Genomic DNA, 20386 nt, shown 5'->3' on the forward strand with positions numbered 1-20386 from the left:
CCATTAAGCCACAAAGACTTGAGTGTTGGCAGTCTTAAATGGTGGATTTAGAGAGCAACAGGCGAAATGGTGTGTTTTTACATTGTCTCACAGTGAAAACGTAGTTGATTATTTCTGGCTTGCTAGTTACCTTGCTAGCTACATTTCCAGATAAGATTGAAGGATGGCATGCTAGCAAGTTAGTCTATATTTGTTAACCAGTGCTAGCTAGCTAGAGAAATATGAATGTCGTTGTGTGGTCAGTAGCCGAGTTAGGGTCAGTAGTTGTGTGGTTGTGATCATTAGTTATGGTCAGTGGTTGTGTTGCGGGTTCTTTGGGCCCTATAGTATGGACTTGTTCAGTAGTTGTGTGGTTGTGGTCAGTAGTTATGGTCAGTAGTTATGTGGTTGTGGTCAGTACTTGTGTGGTTGTGTTGCAGGTTCTTTGGGCCATATAGTATGAACTTGTTCAGTGGGTGTGGTCAGTAATTATGGTCAGTAGTTGTGTGGTTGTGGTCAGTACTAGTGTGGTTGTGTTGCAGGTTCTTTGGGTCCTATAGTATGGACTTGTTCAGTAGTTGTGGTCAGTAGTTGTGTGGTTGTGGTCAGTAGATGTGGAAGTCATTAACATTAAGCCACAGAAACTTGTGTTGGCAGTCTAAAATGGTGGATTTAGACAGCACCGGGCGAAATGGTGCGTTTTTACATTGTCCCACAGTGAAAATGTAGTTGGTATTCCCGTCAGTAATAACAATAATTATATTGATAACTAGAAAAGGTAGTCTCAGCTGCCTGAAAGTGTTATTATTATTATTGTTAGTGGAAGAAGTTTGCAGGTGAAAAGTCTCTGTGCCCTTGAGCAACGCATTTCATCATCAACAATTGCTTCTCTAAGTCTGACTCTGGTTGAAACACCATGTTTAAACTAATGGGAGTTATTGGAGTTAAAAAGTTGGAGTGTTTAATTTAAAGTTGGTTTGGAGTGTGTATCTTAAAAGGCGTACAGCAGTGTTCCAAAAATTCAGATTTAGTTCAAAATTAGACTTTTGCAATTCATTTTGTGTGCTTTTTACCCCTTTTTTCTCCACAATTTCATGATATCCAATTGGTTGTTAGTCTTGTCCCATCGCTGCAACTCCCGTACGGACTCTGGAAAGGCAAATGTTGAGAGCCATGCATCTTTCAAAACACGACCCTGCCAAGCCGCACAGCTTTTTGACAATACTGCTCACTACCCGGAAGCCAGCCACACCAATGTGTTGGAGGAAACAACTGGCGACACGAGTCAGCGTGTATGCGCCCAGCCCGCAACAAGGAGTCGCTAGAGCGCAATGGGCCAGTCATTTCTTTAATTTCTTAGAAGAATTACTATTGCTGAATAATATTTTTTGCAATGGATTAGGAAGTGCACTATTTTTTGTCTACCTTTTCAATAGACAATTGGTGATCACTAAGCCTGTATTTGGTCAGGATCTGTCTCTGTTTTTATATCTCTGACAGAGTAGAGATATTCTGCCAATTTGTATGATCTTTTTAGAGCCAAATGGCAAATTTTGTGTCTTTGTTTCATTTTCCCAAGTTAAAATAGGTTTTAATTTCTGTAACAATCTAATTAATGTTCCTGTGTGTTTGATTGTTTAGTGTTTTTAACAACTGACATAGGGGACTCTTTTCAAGGTTCAGCTCTTGGCTTTCCAGTGCTTTGAATTGAAGGGATGTTTTGGGGCTTCATTTTAAATAGTGTCCTTTTCTTTATATTATCAATTAGAGCAAATATTCCGTCTTCCGCTCTGCACGTATTATTTGGTACTTTCTCTATTTTCTTTCCCTCCCAATGCTTATAATCATAATTGCAGGTTGATCCCTAAACCTCACTTCAATATAGTGAAATTGGTAAAATGACACAATTGAGTATTTTGCACCAGATTTGGATTGGAATATTTATTTTGGAGAATTGTATTTTTATGGAATAAAATGTTTTGCCAGACCAGAGGCACCGATTTTTAGTCCCCGGTAGTTGTAGATTGGTCCAACATCGGTAGATTGTTGATGTAGATGTTGAACAGGGTTGGACTGCACCGCTGTCTCACCCACACCCCTGGCCCCTCTTGTGCAAAAAACTCTGTTCTCTTAGTTTAATGCAACATTTGTTATTCACATAAATGGATTTAATGACGTTGTGTAGTCTACCCCCATTAATGCTTTACAGGGTTTTGTAATATAATCAGACCTTCCTCACAAAACATAACGCTCTTAGCAAAAAATGTTGTCTTTCTACCCAAACACAGAACATTCACACGCTAATAAACCAGCATGTTCATCAGAACAACAGAAGGAAAGTATTTGCATGTTTTGTTGATTTTAAGAATGCTTTTGATTCATGCCAAATGGAATCAAAAGCATTCTTAAAATGCAATTTGCTTTTACCTCATATGACTTCCATGATATTGATAAAATGAAGCCTGGTTTGTTCTAAGGTAACTTTAATACGGTAGCTAGTGTAAGCCTAAGAGCGCCTTTCAGCTGAACCAGGGCTCTCCAACCCTGGAGAGCTACCCTCCTGTAGTTTTTCACTCCAACCCCAGTTGTAACTAACCTGACTCAGATTATCAACCAGCTAATTATTAGAATCTGGTGCGCTAGATTAGGGTTGGCGCAAAAGCCTACAGGACGGTAGCTCTTCAGGAACAGGGTTGGTGTGCTGAGCTCAACATCAGCATTTACATAGCTACAGTCAGCACATTTATGTGAGGATGCAGAAATGATTTTGTTTACCAAGTTGTGTAGCCTAATTTATGCAGTAATATGAATGACAATATGAAAGCTTACTGAACATTTATATTCGTATGGGGGGGGATAACTTTATCGATTTGCTAACGTTACTTTAGCATGAAGCATGTTTGTTCATTAGCTTTCTTAGTTAGCTAGCTAGCAGGAGTTAGCTGTGGATTGTCAGCTAATTTAATGTTTATGAACCGGAAAATTAACCCTTTGTCTGCACATGCTTGTGGATTGTCTACATTAATCAAGAGTGTAATATGGTTTGGTTGCATTATTGCATTTTGTAATACGTTTTAGAATAAAAGTTGCTTGGGTTGTTAAATAGTTTGTACTTACTGACTTGTGGCTACTGGGATATTTAAGGTCAACTTGAACTGCGGACCAAGAATGTCAGGTTGCCACGAAAGGTAAGGAGAGGATGTCATGTGAATTGAAAAGTTGACATCTGTTTAGTCACTCCCCTCCTCAGACTCTCCTTCATCTCTCGTAGTGGGAATAGGGCCGAAGACATCCTACAGCTCGGGAGTACTGTGTTTAACCATTTCATTCCTGATGCTATCAGGGCTACATGCCTTTCCAGCTTCAAGGGGATTTTCACACTAACCAACTTTGGCGACACAAACTAGGTCCAGGAGAGATACTTTTGTAGTGTAAAGAGATGCTTTGAAAACAACAGGTGTAGACTAACAGTGAAATGCTTACTTACGGGGCCTTCCCAGCAATGCAGAGAGAATAAAGATAAAATAAAAGATAACACAAAGAATAAATACACAATGATAAAGTGGCTATATACTGTACACAGGGGAACCAGTACTGAGTCGATGTGCAGGGGTATGAGGTAATCGAGATAGATATGTACAGATGGGTAGCGTTAAGGTGATCATAATGATAAAAAGCAGCAGCATATGTGACGAGTCAGAAAGGTTAGTGCAGATAGTCTAGGTAGCTATTTGGTTAACTATTTAGCAGTCTTGTGGCTTGGTGGTAGAAGCTGTTCAGCGTCCTATTGGTACCAGACTTGGTGCTTGCCGTGTGGTAGCAGAGAGAACAGTTTGAATTGAGTGGCTGGAGTCTTTGACAATTTTTAGGGCCTTCTTCTGACACCGCCTGGTATAGAGCTCCTGGATAACAGGGAGCTTGGCCCCAGTGATGTACTGGGCCATACGCAGTACCCTCTATAGCACCTTGCGATTGGATGCCAAGCAGTTGCCATACCAAGCGGTGACGCAGCCTGCTACCAATGGTGCAGCTGTAGACAATTTTGAGGATCTGAGGGCCCGTACTAAATCTTTTCAGCCTCCTTAGGGGGAAGAGGCGTTGTCTTGCCTTCTTCACGAGTGTGTTGGTGTGTGTGGACCATGTTAATTCCTTAGTGATGTGGACAGAGAGAAACTTGATGCTCTCGACCCGTTCCACTACAGCCCTGGATGGGGGTGTGCTCGGCCTTCCATATCCTGCAGTTCATGATCAGCTCCTTTGTCTTGCTGACATTGAGGGAAAGATTGTTGTCCTTGCATCACATTGCCAGGTCACTGACCTCCTCTCTATAGGCTGTCTCGTCATCAGTTTTCAGGCCTTCCAACATCGTGACATCAGCAAACTTAATGATGATGTTGGAGACGTGTGAGGCCACGCAGTCATGGGTGAACAGGGAGTACAGGAGGGGACAAAGCATGCACCCGAGGGTCTCCCGTGTTGAAGATCAGTGTGGCCACCTGGGGGAGGCTGTCAGGAAGTCCAGAATCCAGTTGCAGAGGCATGTGTTCAGTCCCAGGGTCCTGAACTTAGTGATGAGCTTGGAGGGCACTATGGTGTTGAGTACTGAGCTGTAGTGAATTAACACCATTCTCACATACATAAATATAGTGCCTTCAGAAAGTATTTACACCCCTTGACTTTTTCACATTTTGTTGTTACAGCCTGAATTGGGGCAGCAGGTAGCCTAGTGGTTAGACTGTTGTGCCAGTAACCGAAAGGTTGCTAGATTGAATTCCCGAGTTGACAAAGTAAAAATCTGCCCCTGTCATTCTGCCCCTGAACAAGGAGATTAACCCACTTTTCCTAGGCCATCATTGTAAATAAGAATTAGTTCTTAACTGACTTGCCTAGTAAAATAAAGTTTAAATAAAACATGAAATTGAAAATGTATTCAATTGCAATTTTAAAAAAATGTTGTCACTGGTCTACACAATGTCCGTGTAATTTTTACAAATCAAATCAAATGTATTTATATAGCCCTTCGTACATCAGCTGATATCTCAAAGTACTGTACAGAAACCCAGCCTAAAACCCCAAACAGCAAACAATGCAGGTGTAGAAGCACAAATTAAGATAAAACATTAGGCTAGCTAACATTAGGCTCTAACTAGAAAAGCAAACGGCTCTGGGAAACCTATAACAACGTCAACTAGGCAGCCAGCTAATGTTAGCTAACAGTACACTAGCTTGAAATGAAACCACTTTGTCAAATTTAGAAACGTGTAATATCTGAAAATGTAGTTAGACTATCTTACCTGTTTACATCAACATGCATCGTGGACTCGTCGCCCTTTTAGGAATCCCATTCCACAGCTGCCCTTAGTTTGAAGTTGTAATCCGGAGACAGGTGTTTTCTCCATCTCTTTAACTATCATACTCCAATTCCACTGATTTCAAAAAACGTGATCCTCCAGAAAGTGGAGAACAACACTTATGTAGCTCCACTACGCAATATTTTTTTTATAAAGCCACGTTTAACAGGATTACCAACAGACCGACAAGCTCAAATAGACAGACGTCTTCAATATGGCAGACCAATCCGAACTTGTCTCTTGGCATGTTTGATGACTTGTCGTAGGTTGTTTCCTTATAAGAGTCCCAATTGGTGTCCCGCTCCTTGAAAGACGCTGCCTTAGCCTTTAGATCAATGCGGATGCTGCCTGTAATCCACGGCTTCTGATTGGGATATGTACGTACTATCACTGTGGGGATGACTTTGTTGATGCTTTTATTAATGAAGCCAGTGCTCAAACCGAGGTTAGTGGTTGCTGATGTCGAGAAGCTGTTTTCCGTCATAGGAAATGATGGCAGAGACATTATGCACAAAAAAATAGTTCAGATAATTAAGATAGATTAAAAAAAAAAATCACACAAAATACCAGAATTGGTCAGGAGCCCATAAAACTACCGCTATCCACTGCAGCACCGACCTTAAAAACTCTGAGACGTCTCCCACACTACCCTCTGAGTGTTAGTGTAAAGGAAAAGGCTCTCCCACACCACATGTCCCTGCAAGAACAACCTTAATACCAGTAGACAGCATTTTTGCTCTGTCAGCTAAATAAAAAATGAAAGGCTTTTAAAATATCCACACATTTGTGAATCATTACATTAATCAAGTGTGTAACGCTATGTACAATATGGTTTCAGTGAGAAGCTCCTGTATAGTTTGAATTGCTATCCTTATTTTGTTTGTCTATATACTGTGTTATTTATGGTATGCTAATAGCTGTACTCATGAAGCAAGGATGTGGCTTTGGTTACACCACCGCGAAGGCTAGTGTAAACAGAAAAGTAGAACATTTGATGTTGAAGAGAAATCGATCTCACTAGACTTATTTTACCCATGTAAATCCACCCTAAGGCTTTGTAATTTATTTGCAAATTCAGCTTATGTAATTTGATAGTCAATTGGAAGTGTTTAATTGTGTTTTCTAGAGAGCTGAGTTTTACTGGATATTTATTTGGTTTAAATTCAGATGTTATTATTCCATAGATATGATCTTTCCAAATGTAGCCATTTTGAATGATCATTCTTCTATTCTCCATTCAGACCATTTCTCCCAGAACTGGTTTCCAACAATAGAGTTTCAGTGTTTTCAAAATGTTTCCATTTCTTCCATCTTAGGTTATGTTTGTATTCTTTCAATGTGTCACAATTATTCTTGCCGAACATCTGTATCTTGTGGTTGGTAATGTTTTATCTTGGATAAATATCTAAAAGTTTTTCCTTGAGCTTACAATTACCATCCAACCATTTCTCTTTGAGGTTTCCAATTAGAATTGTTTATTTTTTGGTCTATTGCATAAATGTGCTTTTGTGGCTGCTTTATGATAAATCTAATGAATGTATTTCTCGCTCGCTCTCTCTCTCACTTTTCCCTCCGTTCTTTTGTCCTCCCCAGGCAACAAATCCTTCAACATGATGTCCCACCTCGGAGACAACACGGAGTTGCTGGCTGAAATAAAAGCGGGGAAGAACCTGAAGCCCACCCTACACAGTAAAGGCTACACAACAGTCTTCTCCAACAGCGGCCTGCCGGGCACTAATGTATGTGGCTTCTACACTGTCATAACATAACTATTAAATGTGAAGACTGTTATGTGATCAATTCTCCGTGTAATTATTCCGTGATTTGTTTAATCACGGAATAGTGATTAACTAGGAAGTCGGGGCACCACGGGAAAATGTTTAAAGAGCCTCTATTTCCCAAATGTAACTTCAGATATTTTTATATATTATCAATTAGTCACTTATTAATGTATTATTACATCAGTCATATTCTGAATGTCGCAAACCTTTGGATATCTGCACGAACCCTAACATAGATCATGAATCAGGGATAAACTATTTTTTATATTTATTTTATTTCACCTTTATTTAAAATTGGCTTATTTATTTACTAACTAAATAAAACACACACGATATGTCATACGTTGTTTACTAACATGATACAATGAAAAGTCCCTAGTAGACGAAACCGATATGACAGCTTGGTAGACTAAGGAAAGGGGTGAGGACAGCTCAAGAGCGGGAAACTCAGTGGACCCACGTACATACAGTTCATAACTACACTCTTTAATACTTTGAACATGCACAGCCACTCATTTGAAAATAAATTGCAATTGACATATTTACATTTAACATTTAAGTCATTTAGCAGACGCTCTTATCCAGTGTATGCCTTTGTTGTACCTCGCTTTAATCGCCGGTCCGTCTGCTAGAGAGTCAGTAGATAGAAAGTCTCTGGTTTGTCCATCAGAGAACAGTCTTTCGTAGTTGTAGCTTGTTATAATGGATACGTCAGGTGTACCATTCGGTCGTTCGATCGGTTATGTTTACCAGTCTAAAGTACTTAAACTGCTGCAGACTGAATAATTGTTCTTTAGTTTGTAGATTTCAGCATGGGGATGATCCTACGTTCTCTGGTCTTGTCCTTAGGTAGAGTTGTAGTTTAAACCATTTTGCAACATCTGGCTCATGCCTTCGTCTGCTTGGTCAATAAGTAGTAGCCATTTCAACGTGGGGACCCCGTCCCTGCGTTCTCTTGACTAAATGTACATTTTTGTCACAAGTCCTTTTATTAGCTCTGTGGAAAGGGACGTTCCATGACGTTTGGGTATAATGTGCTTATAGGGGAGTGGCCACTGACTGATCATACGTTACTATGAAAAACCACTCATTTAGAAGACTAAGATCACATTATCATCTTTCCAAAAGTATTCTTATACTTAATCATGTATTTCATACAACATTAATACAAACCCCATAATTAGGAAGTGTATACAAACAAAGATACAGTAATGTGGGTCTCTTGTCGTTCATGAGGTCACCAAATGAAACAAATTCAACATGGTCATTCTTTGCTTCCCCAACCGGTTCCACAATCTCAAAAAGACGTTTTGATGGCTTCTCTGTTCCACTATGAAATCCTCTCTCCCCATACTGCATGTCCAAAGGGGGAGAGGGTCTCTTCAAGGAATTTACGACCTGTCGTTAAGCCATATAACTGTGGAGAGAGAGAGATAGGGGGGGCACCTATGATCTTCCCCCAAGGGCAGTCATGACAACACCAACACTAGATAGATAAGTAGATATGGTCATTGTAGCAGACACTTTTATCCACACACCACAGAATATGCAATCATATTGTATGGGTCAAATCCTAACTCCAATTTAAGTAGAATTTTCACTTAGTCATGCTTTGGTGTCAATAGGAGACAAAGTGAAAATCATAACTCCCACTGAAGTACATATTCAAGGAAAACTGGTGCTGTCAATAACCTAAAAGGGTTATTCTCCTGTCACCATAGTATAACCCCTTTTTGGTTCCAGGTAGGACCCTGGTTCCAGGTAGGACCCTGGTTCCATTTTAAAAAGGATTCTACCTGAAACCAAAAAGGGTTCTTCAAAGGGTTTGCCTATGGGGACATCCGAAGAACCCTTTTAGGTTGTAGATAGTACCCTTTTTTCTAAGAGTGTAGATGCAAAGTTCTGTTTTGGTTGGTGATATAGAGAAGTATTTTTGATATGTTGCTGAGGATACCGTAGTATTAGCAAAGCAGTTTGACTCATTCAGTAATATGTGTTGGGGGTCATATGGGATCACCGGTCCTTCTTAAAGAGACATTACAACAACATTCTATCATTTGGTCGGTTGACCATAAGACATTTTCAAACAAACTGCGCCATGCTACTGTATCTACTTGCCAAAGCAGGAGTTAGCAGATGTAGAACAGTGGTACACACCCCCTTTGACATTGCCCAATAGTATTCCTCTTACTACTGACTGTGGGAATCCATGGCAGAGGACAGAAATATTAATATCAGTGACATTTCACCTCATAGACAGTAGTATAAGTAGGCAGACCTGAGTATGAGGAGAGACTAACTTTGTATACATTTGTAGACTACCAACAAATAGTAATTGTTTTCTGGTAGCTGAGGGAAAGGGTTGTCATTATAACCAGTTTCTTCAAAAGTATTTATCCCCCTTGGCGTTTTTACTATTTTGTTGCATTACAACCTGTAATTTGAATGGATTTTTATTTGGATTTCATGTAATGGACATCACCAATTTGGACTATTTTGGGTAAGTGAAATGAAAAAAAAATACTTATTTCAATAAATTCAAAAAAATATATATAAAGGAAAAGTGGTGAGTGCAGATGTATTCACCCCCTTTGCTATGAAGCCCCTAAATAAGATCTGGTGCAACCAATTACCTTCTGATGTCACATAATTAGTTAGATTGCACACAGGTGGACTATGTAAGTGTCACATGATCTCAGTATATATACATCTGTTCTGAAAGGTCCCAGAGTCTGCAACACCACTAAGCAAGTGGCACCATGAAGACCAAGGAGCTCTCCAAACAGGTCAGGGACAAAGTTGTGGAGAAGTACAGATTAGAGTTTTTTTTTATTTTTATATCCAAAACTTTGAACAGCCCACTGAGCACCATTTTAAATCCATTATTAAAAAATGGAAAGAATATGGCACCACAACAAAACTCACATATCTGGCAAGCAGGGCATTAATTAGAGGAGCAGCAAAGACACCAAAAATGACCCTGAAGGAGCTGCAAAGCTCCACAGTGGAGATCCATAGAAGTATTAGGCACCATTTTAAAAAATTATCGTTCATCCAGCCAAAGTGTCTGATTTCAAAAAGGCTGTACAGCGAAAGTTCCACAAACGATTATGTTAGGTCACCACCAAGTCACAGAAAAACACAGCCATTTTTCCAGCCAAAGAGAGGAGTCACAAAAAGCAGAAATATAGATCAAATTAATCACGAACCTTTGATGATCTTCATCAGATGACACTCATAGAACTTCATGTTACACAATACATGCATGTTTTGTTCGATAAAGTGCATATTTATATCCAAAAATCTAATTTGACATTGGCGTGTTATGTTCAGTAGCTCCAAAACATGCTGTGATTTTGCAGAGAGCCACATGAATTCACAGAAATGCTCATCATTAACATTGATAATAGATACAACTATTATACATGGAACTTTAGATAAACTTCTCCTTAATGCAACCGCTGTGTCAGTTTTTTTTTTACTTTACGGAAAAAGCATATCATGCAAAAATCCCAAACCAGCCAAAGAGCACAAACCAGCCAAAGAAATATCTGCCATGTTGTATAGTCAACATTACTCAGAAATAGCATTATAAATATTCACTTACCTTTGATGATCTTCATCAGAATCCACTCCCAGGATTCCCAGTTCCACAATAAATGTTTGATTTGTTCGATAAAGTTCATCATCATTTATGTCCATATACCTCCTTTTGTTAGGGCGTTTGGTAAACAAATCCAAGCGCGCGTGAAAGCCCAGCGGGTCGGACGAAAAGTCCAAAAAGTTATATTACTGGTCGTAGAAACATATCAAACGAAGTATAGAATCAATCTTTAGGATGTTTAACATAAATCTGTCCGAACCAGAGAATTCCTTTGTCTGTAGAAAAGCAATGGAATGCGAGCTAACTCTCACATGACTGCGCGTCACGAGCCTGTGGCTCTCTGCCAGACCTCTGACTCATTCCCCTCTCATTCAGCCCCCCTTCACAGTAGAAGCCTGAAACAATGTTCTAAAGACTGCTGACATCTAGTGGAAGCCGTAGGAAGTGCAATATGACCAATATCTGTTATGCAGGTGAATGAGGACCCAAAAGCGACTTGGCGAAAACAGAGTTTTTAATCCAGTAAGAAACTTTACAAAACAAAAAGCATAATACTACTCGTAAAGACGAGAACAGACAGGAGACTTGATCGAGAACTGCAGGTTGCCTCGGGAAGGCACTTGAACCTAGCAGACTCAGACACCTGCTCACCACGCAGCATCTGAGGGAAACACGACACGACAGGGCAAAACATAGACACAGCACGGTGAATTATAGATGAGGATCCGACAGGGCAGGTACGGAAAACAAGGAGAGAAATAGGGACTCTAATCAGGGAAAAGGATCGGGAACAGGTGTGGGAAGACTAAATGATGATTAGGGGAATAGGAACAGCTGGGAGCAGGAACGGAACGATAGAGAGAAGAGAGAGCGAGAGAGTGAGAGAGGGAGGGGGAGAGAGAGGGATAGAAAGAGGGAAAGAACCTAATAAGACCAGCAGAGGGAAACGAATAGAAGGGGAAGCACAGGGACAAGACATGATAATTAATGACAAAACATGACAATATCCCACTATCTTCAATAGGGGCTGAGTTGAAAAACAACAAACCTCAGATTTCCCACTTCCTGGTTGGATTTTTTCTCAGGTTTTTGCTTGTCATATGAGTTCTGTTATACTCACAGACATCATTCAAACAGTTTTAGAAAATTCAGTGTTTTCTATCCAATACTAATAATACTATGCATATATTAGCATCTGAGACTGAGTAGCAGTCTGTTTACTCTGAGCACGCTTTTCATCCAAAAGTGAAAATGCTGCCCCTATCCCAATGAAGTTATAGAAAAAAATAAGCAAACACATTTGATGTTTGCCAAAAGTCATGTGGGAGACTCCCCAAACATAGGGAAGAATGATGAAACTAAAATTGAGCTTTTTGGCCATCAAGGAAAACGCAATATCTGGCACAAACCCAACACTCGTCATCACCCTGAGAACATCGTCCCCACAGTGAAGCATGGTGGTGGCAGCATCATGCTGTGGGGATGTTCTTCATCGGCAGAGACTGGGAAACTGGTCAGAATATAAGGAATGATGGATGGCGCTAAATACAGGGAAATTCTTGAGGGAAACCTGTTTCAGTTTTCCAGAGATTTGAGACTGGGATGGGAGGTTCACCTTCCAGCAGGATAATGACCCTAAGCATACTGCTAAAGCAACACTCAAGTGGTTTAAGGGGAAACATTTAAATGTCTTGGAATGGACTAGTGAGAGCCCAGACCTCAATCCAATTGAGAATCTGTGGTATGACTTAAAGATTGCTGTACGCCAGCAATGCCCATCCAACTTGAAGGAGCTGGAGCAGTTTTGCCTTGAAGAATGGGCAAAAATCCTAGTGGCTAGATGTGCCGGGGTTATAGAGACATACCCCAAGAGATGTGTAGCTGTAATTGCTGTAAAAGGTACTTCTACAGAGTATTGACTTTAAGGTGTTTTTTATGGTCTTATTTCTTGCTTATTTCACAATATAAAATATTTTGCATCTTCAAAGTGGTAGGCATGTTGTGTAAATAAAATTATGCAAACCCACCAAAACATATTTTAATTCCAGGTTGTAAGACTACAAAATAGGAAAAATGTGAAGGGGGGTGAATACTTTTGCAAGCCACAACTAAGACTAGAGGTTAGTGGCACAAAGGTGCCTCATCTGAAATTGTAAAGGCTGCTGTGTTGGCAAGTATTTGTATCCCCTTCTGGGTTTTAAGGAAAAACAATACGCCTATGATATCGTTCATTGCTTCTGTGGCGATGAGTTTTATATTGTTATTATGTAATGTCAGTCAGTGGCCTCTGATAAAAATATTATATTCTGGAACAAAGGGTTTTTCAGGCATCAGAAGGATCCCAGATTGAGTGCTAACAGTGTATTTACCTGTGAAACCTCATTGAAGTGACGAGACACACTCTACAACATGAGACTTTCATCCCACATGATCAACATACACTGTATGTCAGGGATCATCAACTAGATTCAGCCGCGGGCTGATTTTTCTTCTTGAGCAGATAATTATGTAATTATGTTCTCAATATGGGAACACAATTACAAATCATTTGTAGACTGTAAATTCACCACGAGAAACTCAAACAGATATGTTGGAACATACTTTTAAAAAATAAATAAAACCAAGCTTACATCTGGTATATGATCATGTGTCTCTTTATTATGTGGAAGAATACTCTGGAACAGATTTCCTTCAATTAAAATCACTTGGAGCTGATTTCCTGGTGTTTTTACAGTATTTTATGCCCAACAAAGAAAATCATTTAAAAGTACAAAAGTTTTGCACAGCCATTTGCACTTATCACAATATGACCATTTAACAGTTGGTCAAATGGTGACTCACTGATGGCTGAACAAACATGTCACTCCATGGTGGGTTTTTAATGCTTTTGACTGTTCACTCTGTCATCGTGGAGAAGAAGTGAGGAGTGCTAACTTGATGACTCAACCCATTGTTCTCCCCCTCAGAGCTGGCATGGCCTTCACCGCCACGCTTGCTTGCATTACACTGAATTAGCCCAAAGCTTCCACTCCCGTGAAACCAATGAGTAAGCAATTCAATATGAGTGGTGCTCTGTGCGGTTGTTATTTGCTACGTGTGACACACCGAAGCAACTTGTTAGGTTCTCCTTTTATTCTATAGGCAGTAAGTCTTGTTTCAAATACATACGTATATAAGTAAAAGTATATGGACACCTGCTCGTAAAACATCTAATTTCAAAATCATGGGCATTAATAAGGAGTTGGTCCATCCTTTGCTGCTATAACAGCCTCCACTCTGGGAAGGCTTTCCACCAGTTGAAAATTGCTGCAGGGACTTGCTTCCATTCAGACACGAGCATTAGTTGGGCACTGATGTTGGACAATTAGACCTGGCTCGCACTCGAACCATGAAAAACAGATCATTATTCCTCATCCACCAAACTTTACAGTTGACAAGATACATTTGGGACAGGTAGCGTTCTCCTGGCAGCCAGGTAGTGAAGCATGATTCAGGCGTTTTCACTGCTCCATAGTCCAATAGCGGCGAGCTTTACACCACTCCAGCCGACACTTGGCATTGCGCATGGTGATCTTAGGTTTATGTGCGGCTGCTCGGCCAAGGACACCCATTTCATAAAGCTTGCGACAAACACTAATTTTGCTGACGTTGCTTCCACAGGCAGTTTGAAACTCGGTAGTGAGTGTTGCAACCGAGGAAAGGCGAGTTTTACGTGCTTCAGCACTCTGCGGTCCCGTTCTGTGAGATTGTGGGGCCTACCACATCACAGCTGAGCCGTTGTTGCGCTTAGAGGTTTCCACTTCATAATTACAGCACTTACCGTTAATCTGACAAACTGACTTGTTGTACGGCCTCCTATGGTGGTGCCACGTTGAAAGCGACTGAGCTCTTCAGTAAGGCCATTCTACTGCCAATGTTTGTCTATGGCGATTTTATGGCTGTGTGCTTGATTTTATACATCTGTCAACAACGGGTGTGGCTGAAATAGCTGAATCCACATACCTTTGTATATATATAGTGTGTCTTGGTTACTGTGTAGCGGTATTTATTAAGAGAGGGGTAAAGAAAGATTTTGTTCGGGCGCCAGGCAGGTATTAACCCTGCCGAAAGGAAAAGAGTAGAATAGAGAGAGTACCACTACCAGACCCACACACATCAGCAGAAGAGACTGCCTAGAGTGTAGCCTGTTTACCAGATAGCCAGTGGAGAGAAAAAAGAATACACACCATATAAAACCCACATCACAGCACAGGGGTAACCCAAACAAGAATACCTCATACAATAATACTAATAATGGCAGAGCAATTCAACAGCAACTTCATACAAGAACGAACCCAGTCATCAACATAGGATTTGCAATAATCTGTATTATTTTCTAGTGGGTGAGTGCAGAGGGTATGAATGTGGGGGGTGTTCATCGACACAACAAAGGCCTTAAAAATGTCCACAGTCTTCTCGGCCACATGTCATTAGTACATCCCACCTCAATACAGTTCACATAATATACAGCTTGCAAGTAACCTACTAAAATGTCCATCCAAATACTTCTGGCAGGGAAATAATAGTCCAGCTCTAATGAACTTCAATGGGCAGTGCATTTAACAAATAGAGAGTCTGTTGCAGGGTAAAGCACTGGAATGAGAGCGAAGAGAAAGAGAGAGAAAAAGATCAATCTTAACTGTGGTCTTCAGGCCTGCCGGTGTCTGACTGTCCGATGGTTTGTTGGTTTGTTTGTTAAAGCTTCACAACAATGTTGCTACTAATCCATGCGATCCATAACGGGCGCGGTCCCAAACAAAAACAACCACGATCTAAAGTGATCACACCGATGATTGAGTTAAATACTTTATAAACTACAAACGCTGAAAACAAACAAAACTTCTGCAGCACAGCACACACAATCAAACTGTCGCGCCACCCAAGAGTTTCTCCCCAAACAGCTGAACAAGCTCTCTTTATTTCCTCCTTCCTTACTGATCATGCACTCTTAAAGTGGCAGCGCACGGTGAAGGCTCCGAGCAGATTTCGCCACACTCCTCCCCCCATGAAAAAACAATGCCTATAGAAACAGAGAGGATGCTGGCATTGACAGGTTCATGTTCCTGCTACACAAAACCAGGGAAGTCCTCCTCATCAGAGTCCTCCACGAAGAGGTCCTACAGGTGTTGCTTTTGCCTGCGATCCAGCTCTTCTGCCGTAGGGTAGCAGGGCTTTAGGTCAACAACATGCATTGTCCGGACATCTTCCCCAGTGTCCTCCAAACAGACCAAGTAGTTCACTGGTCCCAACTGCTGCACTACACGGTATGGACCTTTCCATCTCGAAGCTAGCTTGGCAGTGAACTTCTTAGATGCCTTTGACAGATGATGTGAACGTACCCAGACACGAGACTGGGGTGGAAAACACACATCTCTTCTCGTCTATGTTTGTCATAGTTTCTCAGCTGTCGTTGTTTGGCTTTGGTTTTGCTGGCCTCCACTCTGGCTAGCAAGGTGTGGTGGTGTTGTACGGCATCAAACGCTGGGCAGTCAGGTGAAACATTCGAACTTTGCAAGACCCTGTCCATCGGACCTTTTAGTGGTCTTCCTAGGTGGAGTTCGGCGGGAGTGACCCCAGAAGTCTCCTGCACGGCAGAGTTCAGTGCAAAGCGAAATTCAGGGAGATGCTGATCCCACCTTGTGTGCTGATCCCCCACGAATGAAGCAATCATCCCCTTCAGGGTTCGGTTTACCCTCTCGGTCAGGTTGGTCTGAGGATGATAGGCTGTGGTCAACTTGGCAATTACACCCCAGTAGGTACAGAGCTCTTTGTAGATTCCTGATATGAACTGCGGACCTCGGTCAGAGAGGATTTGGTCTGGAATTCCAAATCTGGTAAAAACCTCCCTTCGCAAAATTAGAGCAATGGCTGATGCAGTAGCTTTGCGGAGGGGAAACAACTCCACCCAGTGTGTGTAGTAGTCCACTACCACCAATAAAAATTCATTCCGTGTCCCCCGGCTGGGAGGAAAAGGTCCCATGAGGTCAATTCCCAACATTTTATTTGGATGGTTCACCACAGTCTGCTGCATTTTCCCGGCAGGTCTGCCAATGTCTGGTTTGTATTTCTGGCAGACTTCACACTGCTGTACAAACTTCCGGGTATCAACCCACATGCCTGGCCAGTAAACCACCTCTTGTAGTCTTCGATAAGTCTTAAAAACTCCAAGATGGCCACTCATGGGATTGTCATGATAAGCTTGGATTATCTGGTCACACAATGTAGAGGGAATGAAGACGCGATAATGGGTGCTGTGTATTCCATCTCCCCTTGGAGTTTTTCGATACACTTTATCCTGAATTATGCTATACTTATCATTGAAGCGACTCTTGGAGTCTTCTTCAGACAGACTCTTGTGGATCGCCATGATGGCAGCATCCTTCTGCTGTGCTCTCCATACACTCTCATCATCAAGAGGAAAGGAATCATCCAGACATTTAGCGGTAGTATAAGTACTGCACAAGGGAGGACAAACATTGGCAGTCTCTGTAATCCGAGAAAGGGCATCTGGTACAACGTTCAGTTTTCCTTTGCGATACTCAATGATGAAGTCAAACTTCTGCAGTCTGATAGACCAGCGAATAAGACGGCTGTTGGTCTTGCCTGATGCCAGAACCCACTGCAGAGCAGCATGGTCTGTGACAACGGTGAAGATCTTTGCCTCCAAGTAGTAGCTCCATTTCTCCAAAGCCCAGACCACAGCGAGGCACTCCCTTTCAGTCGTTGAATAATTCCTCTCGGCTGAATTAAGGGTGCGACTTGCATAGGCAAGAACTTCTTCTGTTCCAAGTCCTGTTTGTTGAGCCAAGACTGCTCCAAGTCCTGTTTGACTTGCATCCGTGTACACAATGAAATGAGCATTCAGGTTAGGATGTCCAAGCACTGGAGGAGTAATTAGACTGTTTTTGAGTGCTTCAAATGCACCTTGGCATGCAGGGGTCCATTGGAATTTCACACCTTTCTTCTTAAGGTGGTTGAGAGGTTCAGCTACCTTTGAAAAATCAGGCACAAACCTGCGGTACCATCCAGCCATACCCAGAAACCGCTGAACAGCCTTGAGGGATGTGGGAATGGGGAATTCCTGCACGGCTGCAACTTTGGCTGGATCTGCATGGATGCCTTCAGCATTAACCACATGACCAAGGAACTTGAGTTCTGGCAGACAGAAACGACACTTCTTCAAGTTCAAGGTCAAACCTGCAGCCTTTAGTCTGTCGAAGACGGACTGAATGTCTTGCAGATGATCCGCAACAGAGGAGGAGTAGATTATGATGTCATCCAAATACACGAGACAATTTCTACCCCTCAGATCTCCCAGGACAGTCTCCATCAACCGTTGGAAGGTTGCTGGAGCATTCTTCAAACCAAAAGGCATGACTTTGAAGGAGTACAAACCAGAAGGGGTGACAAAGGCAGTCTTGTCCTGACTAGCGGGATCCATTGACACCTGCCAATAGCCACTGTTCAGATCCAGATTACTAAAGATGGATGCTCCTGCCAGAGATTCCAGTATGTCACTTATGTTTGGTAGAGGGTAGGCATCGCTTTCTGTTATGGCATTCGGCTTCCTGTAGTCCACACAGAATCGATATCCACCATCTTTCTTAGGAATCAGGACAACCGGAGAAGCCCATCCGGAAAAAGAAGGTTCCACAATTCCATTCTCCAACATGCTTTTAAGCTGTTCATTGAGAATTGCCAGTTTGGCGGGGGACAGCCTGTAGGGACGCTGCTTAATGGGGACCTCATGCCGGGTATAGATTTTGTGTTTGAAGACGGTTGTACGGCCAAGTGTAAGAGTACAGACCTCACTGTTCACGTCCAACATCTGGGAGAGCTGCCACCTTTCATCATCCGACAGATATGCCTGTTCCACTGCTTGTTTGATGTAGAAATCCGCATCAGGTTTGTTTTTGCTCTCGGATAGAAGGGGGGGTACGGCGGTAATCAGGGTGATAGTTGGGTTCTCAGACTTCACTGGTGGAACATGTTTTTGTCTTTGTCTCTTTATAGTTTCTCTGTCTCTGACTTGAGCTTGTCCGGACTCTGCATAATGTAGCAGGCTCCAACCTGAAATCAGTGCATTACCAGGTTGAAATGGATGAGGCTGGGAATAGTCAGAGTGTAGCCGATAGGAGGGTTCGGACATAGAGATGGTCAGTCCACTGAAGAACAGGAAGTCTAGGCCAAGGACTACAGCAAATGCAAGGCTTAAATCTGCAAGTATTGCCACAGGAAGGTTAATAGTCTCACCATGCAGTTTTATTATTATACTAATCCAGCCCAAGGGGGTGGTAGGTTCTCCATTGGCCAAGGACAATGGTCCCTCCTCCCATGTTCGTAGCTCCTCATGAGGTAATGCCATGTTCTGCCACAGGGCCTCTTGCATCAGGGTGTAAGATGCCCCTGTGTCGATTATGGCCTTTCCTCTCCAGTTCCTAACAGTCAGAGGAACCAATAGTTGTTGCGGAATAGGAATAAGACCGCTAGCTGTGCTGTCTAAAGGCTTCATGGTGGGCATTAAGGCTGACCCAATTGTATGCAAGCCACCATGCCTGTGTAGACTTTCAGTCTGTCCTTTCTGACCTTTTCCTGAATCCTGACGCTGGACATAGAGCGGGCAAGAATCTGGAGGATGTTGGACTTTACACCTCCAACACATAACTGGACTTTTGTCCTGGTTCTTGGGTACAAATATCTGAGACGGTTTAGCCCCAGGAGAGTTCTGGGTATACTGGGATGAGGGAACGGTGTTTTTAGTTTGGAGGTGGTGCTTCCAGTCCTTCTCAAACTGAGTCCCAAGACGCACCAGATCATCCACATTTTGCACTCGTTCTCGAAGTTGACTAGCAAGGCGGGGAACCATGTTCTTAAGGAGTTTGACCATCTCCTGCTCAGTAATGTCAGCCTTCCATCTCCTACATAAAACTCGATAGGAGAAGGCAAATCAAATCAAATCAAATTTATTTATATAGCCCTTCGTACATCAGCTGATATCTCAAAGTGCTGTACAGAAACCCAGCCTAAAACCCCAAACAGCAAACAATGCAGGTGTAAAAGCACGGTGGCTAGGAAAAACTCCCTAGAAAGGCCAAAACCTAGGAAGAAACCTAGAGAGGAACCGGGCTATGTGGGGTGGCCAGTCCTCTTCTGGCTGTGCCGGGTAGAGATTATAACAGAACATGACCAAGATGTTCAAATGTTCATAAATGACCAGCATGGTCAAATAATAATAAGGCAGAACAGTTGAAACTGGAGCAGCAGCACAGTCAGGTGGACTGGGGACAGCAAGGAGCCATCATGTCAGGTAGTCCTGGGGCACGGTCCTAGGGCTCAGGTCCTCCGAGAGAGAGAAAGAAAGAGAGAATTAGAGAGAGCATATGTGGGGTGGCCAGTCCTCTTCTGGCTGTGCCGGGTGGAGATTATAACAGAACGTGGCCAAGATGTTCAAATGTTCATAAATGACCAGCATGGTTGAATAATAGTAAGGCAGAACAGTTGAAACTGGAGCAGGAGCATGGCCAGGTGGACTGGGGACAGCAAGGAGTCCTCATGTCAGGTAGTCCTGGGACATGGTCCTAGGGCCCAGGCCAGTTGAAACTGGAGCAGCAGCATGTCCAGGTGGACTGGGG

General features: G+C 42.2%; 1 protein-coding gene across 2 annotated transcripts in view; it reads left to right on the forward strand.

Annotated features, from left to right (window-relative positions):
• Positions 1-20386, forward strand: part of LOC124046202 (espin-like) — a 129451-nt gene that overhangs the window by 66201 nt on the left and 42864 nt on the right. For both annotated transcript variants that reach the window (XM_046366317.1, XM_046366318.1), the window contains exon 11: positions 6924-7069. In XM_046366317.1, coding sequence (XP_046222273.1) covers positions 6924-7069 — 146 coding nt within the window. The remainder of the gene's footprint in view (positions 1-6923; positions 7070-20386) is intronic.

Source organism: Oncorhynchus gorbuscha, linkage group LG10 (assembly GCF_021184085.1).
Source record: "Oncorhynchus gorbuscha isolate QuinsamMale2020 ecotype Even-year linkage group LG10, OgorEven_v1.0, whole genome shotgun sequence".
NCBI lineage: Eukaryota > Metazoa > Chordata > Actinopteri > Salmoniformes > Salmonidae > Oncorhynchus > Oncorhynchus gorbuscha.